Source organism: Typha angustifolia, chromosome 10 (genome assembly GCF_048772165.1).
Source record: "Typha angustifolia cultivar Huaian chromosome 10, ASM4877216v1, whole genome shotgun sequence".
NCBI classification, from domain to species: Eukaryota; Viridiplantae; Streptophyta; class Magnoliopsida; order Poales; family Typhaceae; genus Typha; species Typha angustifolia.
Genome location: NC_133248.1, coordinates 6,172,841 through 6,190,384, shown reverse-complemented (window position 1 = coordinate 6,190,384; position 17,544 = coordinate 6,172,841). Strand labels below are relative to the sequence as shown.

Below are 17,544 nucleotides of genomic sequence, written 5' to 3'. Positions count from 1 at the left end.
ATCCGTCCAATATCTGTATCCGAATCTGTATTCGGACTAGCTCATTCTAAAAAAAAAACGAAAAAGTGAACTCATCATGATCTTTCCACGGGTCGCCCTCGTTCCGTAGTTGAGTTCTTTCGCATTTCTCGTATGCATTTCGATTAGGGTCGTATTCTATGGTTACGATTCTACCAGATATATCTTTTAAAATATAGATCCGGATATGGATTGAGTATTATCCAATCCGTTTTCACCCCTAAGTCTGCCCTAAGCAAAAATAAGCTTAAAAATATCAAAGGCCATAATAAGTTCCAAAGTATATATCCACGTAAGGATTATGATCCATCTATGTTATTTTTTCTCATAAATATATACAAAGAAGATTAATTTAAAAATTATTTATGTATTAGTACTTCTTTTCATCCACTAAAAGATAACTTATACTGACATAACCTCTCTTATGCAGGTATAACAAATGAGCATTGCTCTACAGATTAGTAGTACATACATTAGTCTCCAAAGCCTAGCAACTTCATGAAACTTGTGCAATCAGTAAGATCTGGAAGTATAACTGCATTGCCACAGCTTGCCTGCTTGAGTTCTTCCTCCCTAAATATTCCAGTACACACCCCTACTGCAAGAGCTCCTCCAAACTCCGCAGCTCTAATATCATTTGGCTGCAAATTAAAGGAAATAACAGAAACTATGATCAGATAAAATCAAATTAGAAAGTCATGAGTTTCTTTTTAGACTGCTTTTATCGTTTTAACTTATAAGTGTAGCAGGGAGCAAAATTAAATCATTGTCACATAATTTTCCAGTAATCAAATAGATAATGAAATGAAAGAGAAAGATGTTGATATTTGACATTTCCAATGAGTTTCTAAGTGATTGAAAGAAATATTAGACAGGTGCATCAAATTTCACGTAAAAATGAAAGAGAAATAAGAGGTAACTGACCCAGTACTGCAGTAAAATCTCTTCCAAGAGGAAATTTTTCTTAGGGGCATTTTGCATTACATATCTATTGTTCATTATTGTTTTCCCCCAACTCTCCATTATACATGGATTGCTATCACTATCGGCTTTTTCCTCACAAATAGGAGTAACGTGATAATTGAACTGTATCTATAGTATCAGATAAATGTTTGATAAAGGGAAGGAAACTTCTATCTTTCCCAACCAAAAGTTTGCAAATAGAACAGTGATAACTCATAAACAAAGAATAAAAACAAGTCAAAAATGTTTACCACGTGGGTTCCTTTCTTGTCTAAATAAAATAGAAAACTAAAAATAGCAGACATGAATTTTACAACATCTGCCCTAAATTATCAAAAATAATATCACATACTGTATCACCAACATGCACTCGCATGTCAAATCCTCCAGGAAATAGCTGTTCAGCTCTTGTGGCAGCAATCTTCACCAGATGCCCTCGATCAATATGATCACTTCCAAACCTGCATGAATGCAGAAGTGGGAAAAACTACCACATTAGAAGAATGTAAATTATAGCATGAAATGTGACTGCACATTCGGAATTTTAGAAGGATAAGATACAGGTACAAATGGTTCAATTTGTCTCACCCTCCAAAATATGGAATGGTGAAGTACTTCTGTATCCCCAGTCCGTCCATCTTCATCCAAGCAATGTCTTCTAAATTACCTGTAACCTTTAAATGTGGAAAACACAATATGGGTGTTGTAGAATTGTCTGCCCAGAGAGAAGAGATGTATGACTCTAATGAAAGTAAATAAAGTTATTAGGCACATTCAACAGTAAAGAAACACAATTATGGCATTTACTTAGGAGAACCATCAGATACTTTATGAACATAAATAATAAATTTTTACGACGAGATTAATAATAAACAAAGCAGTGGTTGTCACCAATGAAATATCAGACTATTGCCAAAACAGAAGGAAAAAAAGTTTGGTAGGATAATTTCTTTTGTCCCAAAATTTTCTCATCCTGGGATAGCTAGAGGTAGATTTCAATTTTTCTTTGTGGCAGAATATATGGATAGTGTAATGACTACAGAGCTAACAATAATCATTAGACTTATGCATGCTACTTTACGGACAAATAAATTTATTCCACCATCCCAGTGGAGCTATCTATCCATAAATAAGAAGCTTCTTGCAATTTCTCAAGTGTATCCTTTACTGTCCTGAGAAAATGATGTTAGTTCCCAGGTAAACTGGGTAAAACCAGTGATCCATGATTTTATCTCATTTACTTCTGCTTCCTGAGAAATACAATTAAAGGAAATCTATTCTCCAATGTTTTGTTTGTTATTCATCACAGGAACCTTATGTAATATATATGGGAATTCTAAGTATTTTATTTTTGTGCTCCAAACTTGATGGTAGGTCCTTACAGTGCTATAACGAATAGGTGTGAAGGTAAAACGTGACATTAAACAATCTAGGGCAAACAAGCACTGCTGTTCCCAATGAAGATAAGATATGATGTGTAATTTTTTCACAGGCAACTGACAGGACTTAAGAAAGCTGTGATGTTAATCAAAGCAGAATATCAGGAAAGAAAGAAAATTTAAGCATGGAGATAAAAGTGGTTGAGGAGAGAATGCTAGATCTACGTAGGAACATAAAAAACACAGAACAACCAGTAACTAAATTAATTGAGAGCAATGACTAAATTGCATGTAGCAAAAGAAAAAACAAATCAAGATCAGGAGGTTGTTCGTGGGGAAGAAACTTTGATATCCCACGAATTAGTTATGAGAAGACACACGATATATGATGCGGACATCTCTAATAGGACACAATAGCGTGTGTACCAGCATAGGAGGAGCTGACATTTAATGATCCCCCTATAAGGATTTGGTTATGATCAATTTTATATTTTTATTTATTTATAGTATCTTTTGCTTATTTTCTATTTAGGATGTCTTTTACTTATTTCCATTAAAAGGTCTATATATAGACCCGTTATATTTTCTTTAAAGGTTAATAAAGATTATTTAATTTTACTCTTCTTTGAAAAAATTGGTATGAAACCATTTTAAAGGTGAAAGTATAAAACCTCATTCCTTTTCTCTCTTTGTTTTCTCCTCCATCTCCTTCTCTCCACGACGTTTTGCATCATTCTAATATCAGAGCAAAAGATCCCAGTTTATGAACGCCTCTCCTCTTGAATTCTACACCGCTCCACATTTGTTCTTCACGCGATTGATTGCTCCACAAACACCGGAATGCTAAAAAGCTCAACACACAACAAGCACATTGAGTTCTGAAATGTATAAAGAGATAACCATCAATGAGGAACAAGAGGAATCTGTCACCGTTAAGAGATCACCACGTAAGATTCATCGATCTTCAAAAGTTAATTGCTCATGTATCATTCAATAATCTATTATTTAGATCCCTCTAATTTTTTGTCATAGATTAAGAAAACAAAGAGCACGTCTCTTTTGCTGCAAAAAAAGAAAAAAATATTTAGAATTTCAAATTTTCAAATTTTTGGTTCTTACCTTTCTGTTAGAATCCTAACAAATTCTCTCTTTTTTAAACTTTCTATCAAACTTCCTTTTTCTTCTCAACATCCTAATAAATCCCCTATTTCCTAAACTTTCCTAAACTTCCCTTTTTTCTCCACATCCCAATTTTTCAAAATTTCCTCTTCCCTAGCTAAACCTAAACCCTCTTACTTAACCAAACCTAGACGCAAACACTTTCAATCCAACCAAACCCTTACCCACCAGAACCAAACCCTCACCCAAACACTCTAAATCCAACCAAACCCTTACCCACTAGACCCAAGCCCTCTCATTCCAACCAGACCCTTACCCACTAGACCTAAACCCAAAACACATTAACCAAATATCTCAAACCCAACCCAAACTCACTCAAACCCATTAGCCACCTCACCAACCCATTAGACTAAACTCATTAATCAAATCCCTCAGACCCATTGCCATCTTCTTCCCTAACCTTCAATCCTTTCCACAACGAGCCCTAGCCCACCTCCCCACTACGGCTGCCTCCATGTTGTTGCTACCCCGACAACACCGCTGCCTCGACACAATTGCCTCCACACTAGTGCTCTACTCAATGCCGCCTCAACGCCAACGTGCCACCGACGCTGCCTCGACCATGCATCGACGTCATTGCTCCACCACCAACACAGCCACCCAATCCTCAATCTCCACCCTCCTTCTTCAAGCCGCTCAACCTCACTGTCGTCGACGCTACCACCATCCACACCTGCACTCACCGCTGGCGACACCGCCGCCGCATCGCGTTCCCTACCTCGACGACAAACACAAACACCTCCATCACTATTGTCAACCCTTTCAGCCTCCTCACTGTCGTCAACCCTTTCGGCCTCCCCACTGTCGTCAACTATCCCAAACATCGCCGTTGACACGACACGTATGCTGCTGCCACTCGTCGGTTTTGAAGGAAGAAAACTACATAACAAATAATCAGAAGACAGAGAAGAGAAAAGAAAAGTGAGAATCAAAATTTTGTTTTCAAATAGTTAGGTACGCTTTTCCACAATAATAGGTATTCTTTTGGGTCATTCTTTTGTAGTATCATCTCTAAACTATTATTAGTTCTTGCTACCTATATATAATGAGGGAGAGATTACATAAATACTTTATAGGCTTTAGTCTGATATTAAGAGCTAAACTATATCAAATACAATATTAGCATTACGTTAATTTTTGGAAAGAAGTTTAAAAGGTTTGCCATTGACTAAATGCAACCTTTATTTAAAAACCTTAAATCTTGGCATTAGTCTTCGAATCTTCTTATTAGAATTTTAAATTTTATTAATTATTCAATTCTAAGATTTTTTTTTTTTATTTATCTGCATAGCATATCATATCAATTAGATCAAGACACTTGCATTTATATCAAATTTAGTGGACATTTGCATTCCTTTAGGTTAGAAAATTATTTATTTCTATTTACTTATTTAAGTTAGCAAGCATAAAAAGAAAACAAAAAATAAAATAAAAATAAAAACTTAACTTATTCATTGCATATTAGTGTATGCCAACACGTAGATGTAAGGCGTATCTCCTCAATGAATCTAGTCAATCCAAGAATAGCAGTATAGATCCTGAACGCATTAAGAAACTCGACAATATTATAGGTCAGCTAGGTACCTTAACAACAAGTCAGAGATACTCATGACACTCTACTTGGGTATCAACGAGTGACTAATGAATGATTACATAGGATCAAAAGATTCCATGAGCAAATCGCTCCTCAAAATGCTTATCGCTTCGATCTAGAATGCGATGAGTCTCCCACTCCTTTATCTCATCAATACTTTAAAGGGAATGAGTGAGATCCTGATGAATGGTAACTTCAAAGCATTAAAGTTGATGCTCCAATTTTGATGGTTGGTTAGACCCTCAACACTTCCTAGATTGGATTAAGGACATAGATCATTATTTTAAATAGTATGATATTTCCAAAATCTAAAAAGTTAGGTTTGTTGCCATAAAATTAACTGGGCAAGTAAATCAATACTGGACCAATGTTAAAACTCTTAATGTGATTAACAGTGAACTACCAATTGAAATTTGGGTTAATATAAAAAACGAGCAAAAACATAAATATCTGCCACCTCTTATTCCCCTAAATTATTAGACAAGTGAATCAACTTACGTAAGGAAGTAAGTCAGCTAAGAATTACGTTGCGGCTTTTGATGAGCTGATGGTTCGGTGCAGTATGATTGAATCGGAAACCCCTTTGCATGAAGATCTGAGAAGTGAGCTCTTTGCCAGTAGCATTGATACTTTGGAAAAAGTTTATAGTTTAGTTCAAAACTTAGAAGAGTCCAGATCTAGCCACATCTCAAGAAGTCACGAAACTAGGTTTCCGATTCATAAATCGTCCACATGTTATATCAACCAAAATCTGCCAATCAATCCTATAATTGGTAGCCTTCACAACCAAAGGTTAAATACAAGGGTAGGATAGACGAGGACTTTTCTAAGGTTAATTCCCAAGTCAAATACTATAAATTATCTTAATTGAGAAACCCTTTAAAAAAGACATTGAACAAGACTTTGATGGATATGTTCACTATATAGATAGGGAAGAAGAGGATTTTGAAGAGGAAAGGGAAAAAATCACGTTAGATGCCTGAGACACAAACTCCATAAGATTACATGTTGTCAAATGTGCTCTCTCAAAACCTAAAGTCAACAATGATTGAAGGCGTAACTCTATCTTCCACACATTCACAAAAATTGCAAAGTGATTATAGATAGTGAGAGCTATATAAATGTCGTGTCTTCTACTATTAGTTTTAAATTAAACATGAAAGCGGTTCTCCACCCTAATCCCAATAAGGTTTTGTGGACAACTCAACCACACTAGAGATAAAAGAACGGTGTTAGGTCTCAATAGAATTCACAACTTACAAGGATAAGATCTGGTGTAATATTTTGACCATGAATAATCTTTGGAAGGCTTGGCTATTTGACAATGATATACATATTTATGGTCGTTCAAATATTTGCATGTTTGAACACAAGGGTAAAAAGATCAAAATTCTTCCCTCACAGCGTAGAAATGACAATGCTGAGAAGAAATCTAATCTCATCTAGCCTGATAGTAGAGTCAGCTTGATTCCTGAAATATTGAGCATGAGATGAGTAAAGGAACTTCCATTCTAATTCTTGCTGCTCGAGAAATAAATATGACTGGGATTGGACCTAGTTATCTCGAGCTGAGTTTCTTTTTCTTTCTGGAATAAAATTTTTTCTGATGGTCGTGTTCGAACGCCTGTATACGTTCGCAAATATAGAGAACATATTTAGCGTGTTCGATATTGCGTTAAAACGCCCCCGATCGAATGCCTGCATATGTTCGCAAATACAGAGAATGTATTTAGCGTATTCGAACGTGCTCGACCGCGTTCAAACTCAATGGGCGAATATGCACTATTTCTAGGGCTTTCTTTTGACTGTTTTGCTTATTAGGTTAGCCTCTAAATATGTGAAAAACAACCTTATGATGATTATTGAATGAATTGAGCGTTTTCCATAAATCTTCTCCTCTCCTTCTCTCTCATTCTCTCATACCACGGCTATGCCACCTCTAATCTTCTCAACTGGTCTATCCCCCTAGACCCTTAGGAAATGCACTCTTCTTCCTCTTATTCTACTCTCCTTCATACCCAAATATTCTCCATTGAAATTAAGATCACAACAGTGGTATCAGAGCCACCAGTTCTCAGACCCATGACCACCACAAGAGTAATAGCCAATCGACGCACCGCCATGGAGGTACCCATGAAGACCCAGCCTAATACGCCCTTGATGCCAGCGAGTAGAACGGATGCAAGCACGAGCACGACCCTGACTGGTTCAGCGCCTAACGTGGATCCAACATTGGTCTCCCTCTTTCAACAAATGATGAATCTACAACGAACGCAACAGGAGGAGATGAGAGGTATAAGGGAGGAGTTTCGGACCTCACAGCCACTGTGCACATGCCAGAAATTCCAACGCCGGCAAATCCAACTGCAACAGTTTTGCCTCAACCAAGAGCTAAGGCAACCCTTGTCCAAAATAAACCCTTGATGCCACTACCCAAGGCCTTTATGATCTATCAACGGGTATGGAAGGGGGGTGTCCAGATCTAAATCCCAACCACACCGAAGTAGACACAGGTTGGCCGAATCGGGATGATCCCGGTTGGCACCACGAGAGAGATGATTGGAGGCGCCGAGAAAACAATGTACCGATTCTATATCCTTCTGCCATTGGACCTGAACTCATGTATGATATGAGGCACGACAATCCTATGTCCGGAAGAACAGCGAGGCTCAAGTTCCCTAAGTTCCAAGGAGATAATCCTTTAGATTGGATTTTTCATGCTGAACATTTTTTTCTGTATCAAAAAACAACGGAAAACGCCAAAGTGTTATTGGCAAGCTTCCATTTGGAAAGAACGGCATTACATTGGTATCAATCCATGAGTGCTGACCTGGCTGCGGGCTATTCTAAGGCTTGTACCAAGAGTACGAGGAGGTGGAGCAATCCCCTGGTTCCGTACTGTTACACCTGCATAGGTGGAAGAGCGACGAGCAAAGGGTTTATGTTTCAAATGTGACGAGAGGTTCACTCCGGGCCATCGTTGCGCCAAGACGACGGGCAGCGTTATTTTAATCGATGGGCATGAGGATGACATGGAGGAAATTGATGATGATGCCTCGGTGACTAAGGAGACTGGGGTAGAGACATATGACGAGCTAGAGGAAGAGGTACCAACCAAGATATCCATGCATGCGTATTCTAGCACAAACGCCCTGAAGACCCTACAGGTGGACGGGCTAGTCAAGAAACAGTGCATGCGTCTCCTCATCGACACAGGAAGCACGCACAATTTCTTGGACGAGCGACTCGTGCGGAGAATTGGACTTGAGGTGAAACCCACCATCTGCTTCGAGGTGACTATCGGCGACGGCACCAAACTCTGGGTTGACAGCACATGTAGGTGTCTCCATTCGGGTGCAAGGTCATAACTTCATTGTGGATTTGTATCCATTGGCTCTTCAAGGAGCAGATGTGGTCTTGGATACCCAATGGTTGCAAAGCCTTGAGCCTAGTGTCCTTTGACTTTTTACAAATGCGGCTCACTTTTTGGCAAAACAGACGGGTCGTACAGCTTGACGGAGTTCGGACACAGCCAAGCCCCACTCTTTAGCCATTGATTAGAACTCCCCGAGTTGATAAGCCATCATACTTCCTCCAAATTGCACCGGCCGAACCTGAGACCCTTTCTAGCTTAGGTAGACATGATGATTTGGAGCTTGTGTTAACTGACTTTACTGCCCTGTTTGAGACACGCCGATCACAGGATTGAGATCATTCTAGGGGCGAAACCGGCCAACGTTCAGCCATACCGTTATCCTCATATCCAAAAAGAGATTTTGAGATTAGTTGCTGAGATGCTGGAGCAAGGTATTATCTAGCCACGTCAAAGTTCTTATTCATCGTCGGTGCTGCTGATGCGGAGGGACTTGAGTTGGTGTTGTTGCTTGGACTATCGCTCGTTGCACGCTATCACCGTTAATGATTGATACCTAATACCCATTTTAGAGGAGGTGCTGAACGAGTTAACAGGAGCATCATATTTCAGCAAGCTCGATCTCCACACTGACTATCATTATATTTGTGTGTGAGCGGAGGACGTTCACAAAATGGCATTTCGGACTCACGATGAACATTACGAGTTCCGGGTAATGCCATTTGGTTTAACAAACGCACCTGCGACCTTTCAGAGATTGATGAATGACATTTTCCGCCCACTCCTTAGGCGGTATGTGTTAGTATATTTTGATGACATCTTGGTGTATAGCAGGACCTGAGAGGAGCACTTAGTTCACCTGCACTCAATGTCGGGATTGTTGGCGGATCACTCCCTAAAGGTGAAGAAAAGCAAATGCAATTGAGGAGAGCGCAAAATAGAATACCTCGGCCACATCATTTCAGCAGAAGGCATAGCAGCCGACCTAAGCAAGGTGTTGTGTATGCTTGGGTGGCCGCAACTCGCGACGGTTCATGAGCTACAGGGGTTCCTGGACTGATAGGGTACTATCGCAGATTTGTGGCAGGCTATGGAAACATTGCAACACTCCTCACTTCATTGTTAAAGGATGCCTTCTAGTGGACTGAGACAGCGACGAAAGCATTTGAGGAGCTGAAGACCACCATGGCAACCGTACCGGTGTTGGCACTACCTGATTTCAACAAAGCCATTTGTGATCGAGTGCAATGCATTCGGGTCAGGTATTGGGGCTGTTCTTATCCAGTCCGGGAGACCTATTGCTTATCTCAGCAAGGCTTTATCAGGGAGGTCGCAGCAGTTTTCTATATGCGAGCGAGAGATGCTCGCTAACCTGCACATAATGACCAAGTGGAGACCATACTTGATCGGACAACAGCTTGTGATCCGAACGGACCAGCAGAGTTTGCCATTCTTCATGAGATAGCAGGTTCACACTCCGGCGCAACAGAGATGGGTCACCAAACTGCTAGGATATGAATATGAGTCGCAGTACAAGGGGACGAAAAACAAGGCGACAAATGTACTCTCATAGTAGCCCATGCCCGCCGAGCTTACGGCCTATTCAACACCCATATTTCCCTTTCTTGCTAATTTGAGAGCTGTAGGCCCCACGGATCTGGAGGTGTCTAGGTTGATACACGAGCTAGAGAGTGACCCCATGAGTCACCCTGAGCTCAAGAGTAGGGGAGGACTGCTGTTGGATCACGGGCGCATCCGAGTACCTGGTGATGATGCCTTACGAAGGCGACTCATGGATTTCTTCCATTCCACACCGAAGACAGGACACAAAGGCCTCTTGAGGACCTACAAGAAGCTCTTCAAGAGCTGTACATGGGCTAGAATAGAGGAGTTGAAGAGATTCGTGCAGGATTGTGATATTTGTCAGCGGGCAAAGACCGATTCCTTGAGGCCGACTAGATTACTACAGCCTTTGCCTGTTTCGGAGCGCATTTGAGAGGATATCTCCATGGACTTCATTAAGGGGCTACCTTTAATGAGAGGATATTCTATCATCTTTGTCGTGGTAGACTGGTTGAGCAAGTATGCTCACTTCTCAGTCTGAGCGCACCCATATTTAACGAAAATAGTTGCTGAGGTGTTCATGCGCGACGTGGCCAAGCTTCACAGCAGGTCACGCTCGATCGTGTTTGATTGTGATAGAGTCATCATCGGCGACTTCTGGACGAAGTACTTCACACTTTCGGAGATCTAGTTAAACCTTAGTTTGACTTACCACCCTCGATTGGATATACCATAGCCGATTGAAAAGATGAGTTCTAGAGCCAATTCATGTACTGGCTAGGAGTAGAAGACGACGAGCAGGACGACTAGAGACAGAGATCTTAGTAGAGTGGCTTAGCAAGCCGTCCGACAAGTCTACATGGGAGCTTAAGTCAAACATCATTGATCGTTTCCCTCATTTCACACCTTAAGGACAAAGTGGCAAACGCATGGTGGATTGGTATGACCGAGATTGGATCTAGTTATCTTAAGCTGAGTTTCTTTTGTTTTCTTTCTATAATAAAAATTTTTCTGATGATCGCGTTCGAATGCCTGCATACATTCGCAAATACAGAAAGCGTGTTTAACGCATTCGATGTTGTGTTCGAATGCCCCCGATCGAATGCCTGCATACGTTCGCAAATACAAAAAACGTATTTAGCGCATTCGAACGCGCTCAATTGCATTCGAACGTGATCAGTGAATCTGCACTATTTCTAGGGCTTTCTTTTGACTGTTTTGCTTGTTCAGTTAACATTTAAATACGTGGAAAGCAATCTTATGATGATTATTGAATAAATTGAGTTTTTTCCCCAAATCTTATCCTCTCCTCTTTGTTCTCTCCTACTACGGCTATACCGCCTCTAATCTCCTCGACTGGCCTATCCCCCTAGACCCTTAGGAAAGACCCTCTTCTTCCTCTTCTTCTACTCTCCTTCATACCCAAGTATTCCCAATTGAAATCAAGATCACAATATATCTTGAACTAGCCTAATGAATTGATTTCTCTTGAGGTCACTCCCGTGATTAAGGAATTCTCGAATGTTTTCCTTGAGAATCTCTTGGATAAATACCACCAATGTAGGGCATTAAACATGCTATCGATCTCTTCCTGTCACAAATGTCAACTCGTTAAGCAGCGAAAGTAGGATACAGAATTGTACACACCTTTGCCTATTCCTAACTGTCCTTAGTAGGATGTTACTATGGACTTTTATTAGACTTCCGAAGACTAGTCGAAAGCACAACTTTATTTTCGAGGTAGTAGCTCAATTTTCTAAGATGGCCCACTTTATACTCTATTCTCAAACTTTTAATGTTCTCGAGTTACGAAACTCTATTTTGATGAAATTATTAGGCTGCACGGGCTCTTGAAAACCGTTGTGTCAAATAGAGATGTGAAATTTGCTAGCTATTTTAAAAAAAACATATGACATAAGATGAGAACCAAGCTTTAGTATTCAATTGCTTTCCACCCACAAACTGACGGGCAAACTGAAGTAGTCAATAGGAGTTTAGGAAACTTACTTAGGACACTTGTCGGCAAAAATCTAAGGGATTGGAATTAAAAACTGCCAACTACTGAATTTGTATATAATAATTTTATTAATAAGCCAATAGGTTTAAGTCCAACTGAGATAGTATAATGGTTACAATATTAGACAGCCTATAGATCTCATTCGTATGACCCCTTATCATAGGTTGTCTGAATCTGCATCTCCATTTGCATCACATATTCATGACTTGCATAAAAAAATCAGTAATAGAATTGCTAAAAATAATGCCAATTATAAAATTTGAGCTGATCTAAGGAGATTTAAGGAATTTAATGTTGGAGATTATGTCATGGTTCGGATACGTCTGGAACAGTTCCCTCTTAGAATTGTCAAAAAGTTGCATACACGAAATGACGGACCTTTTAAAATTCTTAAGAAAATCAATAATATTGCTTATGTTCTCAACCTACCAAATGGTTTCGGTATCAGTTCTACCTTTAATATTGATAATCTAATAGCTTATAATTTTACTGCAGATAACCTACTAGTTAGTAAACCTATCAATGAGCTTATTTATGAGAGACCATCTTTACCTCCATTTCCTAACATTCTACCTAACATAGCAGACGAAATTGATAAAATTTTAGATAATGAAATTATCATAACTAGAGAAGGTGGAACCTAACGATATCTAATACATTGGAAAGGACGACCTACATCTAATGATATGTGGCTTGATTGCCATAATTTGGAGAGGCACCATCCTGATATTCTATAGTAGTACGAGAGCAGCAGAGGAGCACATTCGACGAAGATGAGTTCACTCCCACCCGGAGAGAATGATATAGACATCACTAATGTGACACGATGGCATATGTACCGGGGCAAGAGGCACCAACATTTGATGATCCCCTTTATAGAAATTTGGTTATAATTGATTTTGTAGTTTTATTTAAGATATCTTTTGCTTATTTCCATTGTGGGATTATATATAGACCGGTAGTATTTTCTTTTGAGGTTAATAAAGATTATTTAATTTTGCTCTCCTTTAAGAAAATTGGAGAAAGATCTCATAGTGTCCACATATATAATTCATAGATAATCAGGTTCCCCTTTTCTGTAGTTGAACCATATGATTCTACAGTTACTGTACTTGTTATCCTATTCCATGAAATACTTAAACACTTCTGTGATTCTGCAGAATACACATCCAGGTTGATAAAAAAACAAAGGTGTTGACTAACTGTTGGATATGTCTTGAAAAACATTCGTTTGCCTAAATCATGGAATAACAGATGCATCTAAGTTATCATGACCTATTCTGATGCCTCTAAGACCTCATAATTATTGCAATTGCAGGTCCTACCAGGATAGCACTTATTTGGTTCTCCTGGCAAGGATATCCACTCAAATTAAGTAACTGTACATCTATATTGAATATTCAACTCTATGACCAAACCGTCAAATTTAGGCAGTTTATCAACTATTTTTCTAAATTTAAGCTCTGGTTCAGAATTCATGGTATCTTGCTGATTTGTTCTACGACTGAATTGACAGAGACTTTTGAGTTATTAGATCACATTTAAGCATCTAAAAAATAGATTATACAGCTAATTAAATAAGAATGAACCACTATCCTTGTAACGAGGAAATCCACAACCTGAAATTGACTAATGCAAACCTCTTATAGAGCAGCTTCAATTTAGCACTTATCATAAATATTAAATCATGCTGTGACAAAATCGAATTTAAAGAGAAAATCTGAATGCCATAAAAATATTGGCCAGTCATTAACATCTTAAGAGTAGAAATGTTATTTGATAATCCTGACGTCAATTTTATCCTCAGAATGATAAAGGGATCTTTTGAATACAACACATTGTAATATATGACAAAATGACATGGAAAAGCATACCAGACCAATGGCTACATCCTTTGAAGACAAATTATCCAGAAGTGAAACAACACCAGGAAGAACCTCAAGGCCTTCCCCTATATGTTTAGAATGTTCTGTAGCATATTCAATCATCCTTGACTTCATATCAGGTAGTCGTAGAGAAGCAACCTACAGAAAGAAAAAGAAAACATAACCTACATATGTGATAATACCAAGTAGATCTTAAATATTGTTAAAGAGTAGGACTGCCATGCTCAAAGGAAAGAAAGACGAGTTTTAGAGATACCAACATCAGATGGTACACCATAGTGGACAGCTGTATTCACAAGAATAGCAGGGTCTGTTTGCCCATGATGCTGCATGTGAAGGAAAGAAATGATGAAAAAGAAACAGAGGTGAAATCAGATAAGAGACAGAAATCACCATACAAATGAAATAAAATTGTGATAAATTATAAAGCCGTAGCATTTGGCTGATCTTCTTGACTTTGCACAGAATCAGGAACTCAATTTTCAAGCTCCATTTATGGAGAAACAAAGCAATTGTCGTCAGCAGCAAGCACCACTCCAAGAATGATTAGAGCAATCAGTTAAATGGATAACATCCTTCAGTCAATTGGCATGAAAGAAACTTTTTTATTTTCCAATTGGCATGGTAAAACCAAACTCCTTTTCTTTGCAGCAATGGCCTGGTCCCCTTCAATCCTGACCACAATGCTCCTGCACATATCTCCTCGCAGCAGAAAAATGCACAGGCAAGTCCCTTCCCTCACGGCAACCTCACACACAATCTCCTCAATGTACTATTGTCTTCAACTTTCTTTATTCCACAAGCATCGTCAAATAAAACCTAAAGCCATCATCTAGAATCATATCTCTTTCCTCCTTGGTCTCTTCCCTTGTCCAAGCTCTTCCAAGTTCCACCAATTCTCCTACTCTACTAAAGTTCCAATGTAATTAGGCATTTTGACGGTAAGGTAGCATGAAAGATAAGAAGTTAACCTACACTGAAAGCACTTGCAAATACCTACTGGCACAATCTAACACTAGCTCAATACACATTTCTATCTTCTAATGTAGTAGAATCATCAGGATTTTGATGCGGGATACCTAGATAGTACATCCGAGAATGTAGTTGAATCATTAATTGATGTTCAAGTATGAAGACACTTAATTGTGGACATTTTTATACTTCAGGATGCATAGGTAATGGGCAGCAGGGGAGACAAGGAAGTCCTAATCAAGTGATAGTGGGTTTGACACAAACCTTAGGATGCAACTCAATTCAAAAGCTTAAGCTATTAAGGGGTTGAGGACCCAAGAGTGAACGTAAACTCCTAGCCCCCAATTCATCTTAGGATCATCTTTTAACCCAAGAGTTAAAGTAAACATCAAATTATCTTTACTCTAGAAAAAATATTATTTAAATTATTCCACACAAGCTTAATTACAATTTTACCCTTGATTTCACAAAAGTAATTTTAAAATTATTTCTCCACTCTCCTACAACCGATCTATCTCATTCTACAAACCAAATTTTCCCGCCAATTTTCTCACTTAATTTTACCACCTAACTCTCTTCTACTACCTATATATCTCATTGTGTACTTAAAAGTATGTATTGAATGTTGTAGGTATTCAATGTAAACTTAAAGTACGCATTGGATACCTACAATAAATAAGAATACTTTAATTTAAACATATGTCAAATCAAGAGTATTTTAGGCAAGTTTACTTTTTATTTGTACTTTACCTCAACTTTATGTAACAACAAAAGTAATTATTATACTATTATTCTAGATTACAAGTAAATGTTAGAATACCTTACTCTATATTAGAGGTAAAAATTTAGAAATAAGAACCTCGAATAGTTATTCTTGATTTTCCTTTAATCTCAAAGTGAATGTGTTCTTTTGAATGTGATACTGAACACTTTTTGCTCTCTTTTGAATGTGGATCACATGTGATACTGAACACTGCTGACATTGCATCATCACTAACTAATTAAATGTGGCTATAGCATGAATGGTAATATGCATATTGATGATTGTACTGATGTTAGACTTACAACCTTCCTACAAGGGAGGTGAATATGATTGTTGTATAGAAACACGTCCACATGTGGCCCTCAGCCTTGATACTAATAGCATATGGTAGAGAGTCTCAACTTAAATATTTTTAGTTAAATCCTCTATGCCAAATGCACTCAAATAAGGACATAATGCTGAACACTGTTCTAATTTTTTGTTCTAGGAAATTCACAAGCACTAGTCATAGAACACTGTATATATTCTTGATCACATCAATATATTTATCAAACACTCTTTCTTCTCAAAATGCCACCACATAATTCTCTAGAGGCCCTGTCACATACTTTCTATATCAATAAATACCACATACAAGTCTCATTTTTTCCCAGAACTTTCCATCAATAAGTTTGGTAAATGAATAACTTTGATCAACTTCCCCATTATCAACATTGATATTCAGATACGTTTAGCGTCTTCAGCTTTATTCAACATCTAGACATAAGAAAAGGTAAATTCAAAAGATGAAGCAGTTAAAAGAACAATGAAGTATTTTGACATTCTTACATTCACACAGCAAGTTTCTTATGAACCAAATTCATTTATTAACTGCGATTTTCGCACTTTCTACCCGCGGATACATATCTCTATTCTTTCACTCTAATTCTAAAGCCATAAAAAGCATGCTAAGAAAGGATCCATATTTCTTATTTCATTTGAAATACAGTCTGCTTTAGGATTCACAAATATCATTTAACAAAAGAAACATCTGAGAAGTATTAAAAAAACACATATGATTTCAACAATCTAAATAAAGAAGTCATCCCATTCAGAATTAAACCGGACAGCCTACAGCGACGATTAAATCTTCTAATCAGAGCATTTCAACCGAACAATTGCCCACAAACACATCGATCAATCCAAAAGCTTTTCTTGTTAATTCTCAAAGTTCTTTAAACAAATGAACTATGGAACAAAAGAGTTTGGGATCTGGAGATGTAAGGGGAGATAGAGAAAGAAGGGTTTACCTGGACGGCGTCGATCGTGGCATCTTGTAGACCGAAGACTTTGAGGAGAGAGTGGGAGAACGCTCCGCGGTGGAGTCGGTTGGAAGCGGATCCCTTGGACCCAATGAGGGTCCCGTCCACATCGAAGGTTACCATTATTCTCCTCTTCTTCGTCTTCTCCTCACCTCCATCTCCATGGTGGTGTTGCTCTTCCATCTCTCTCTCTACCTCTCTCTTCCCGATTCCAGCTCTCACTCACTCGTTAGTGCTTACAGATGCCTCGAGATGCAATGTATCAGGATTGGAGAGAATTGGTCCAGTCAGATCTGTAAGAAGATCAACTGCACCAATGTACAACTCTCTCACGAGATGTGGTACACGTGATCAAGGCATGCCTTTTTTTGTTTTTCGTTTTTTTATGATTAAAAGGACCTTGTAGGTCAGCTCTGATTAATTAATTTAGCTCTTGGGAGGTGATCCTTGGGCATCAAGGTCCAACATACAGCAAAAGATGGAGGGATAGCCAGCAGTGCTCAATCCCCGGAAACTCAAAATGTTATGGATCGAGC

At 38.6% G+C, this 17,544-nt stretch overlaps 1 protein-coding gene across 1 annotated transcript; it reads right to left on the bottom strand.

The window, feature by feature from the left end:
- Nucleotides 1-369: 369 nt before the first annotated feature.
- On the bottom strand, nt 370-17,312 carry LOC140768702 (uncharacterized). Its single transcript, XM_073109078.1, has 6 exons — nt 16,997-17,312; nt 14,233-14,298; nt 13,961-14,110; nt 1,570-1,655; nt 1,334-1,442; nt 370-659 (listed from the first exon to the last, which is right to left on the bottom strand). The coding sequence occupies exons 1-6, from the start codon at nt 17,189-17,191 to the stop codon at nt 492-494; spliced, it is 774 nt and encodes a 257-aa protein (XP_072965179.1). The 5' UTR covers nt 17,192-17,312; the 3' UTR covers nt 370-491.
- Between the last annotated feature and the right edge of the window lie 232 nt (nt 17,313-17,544).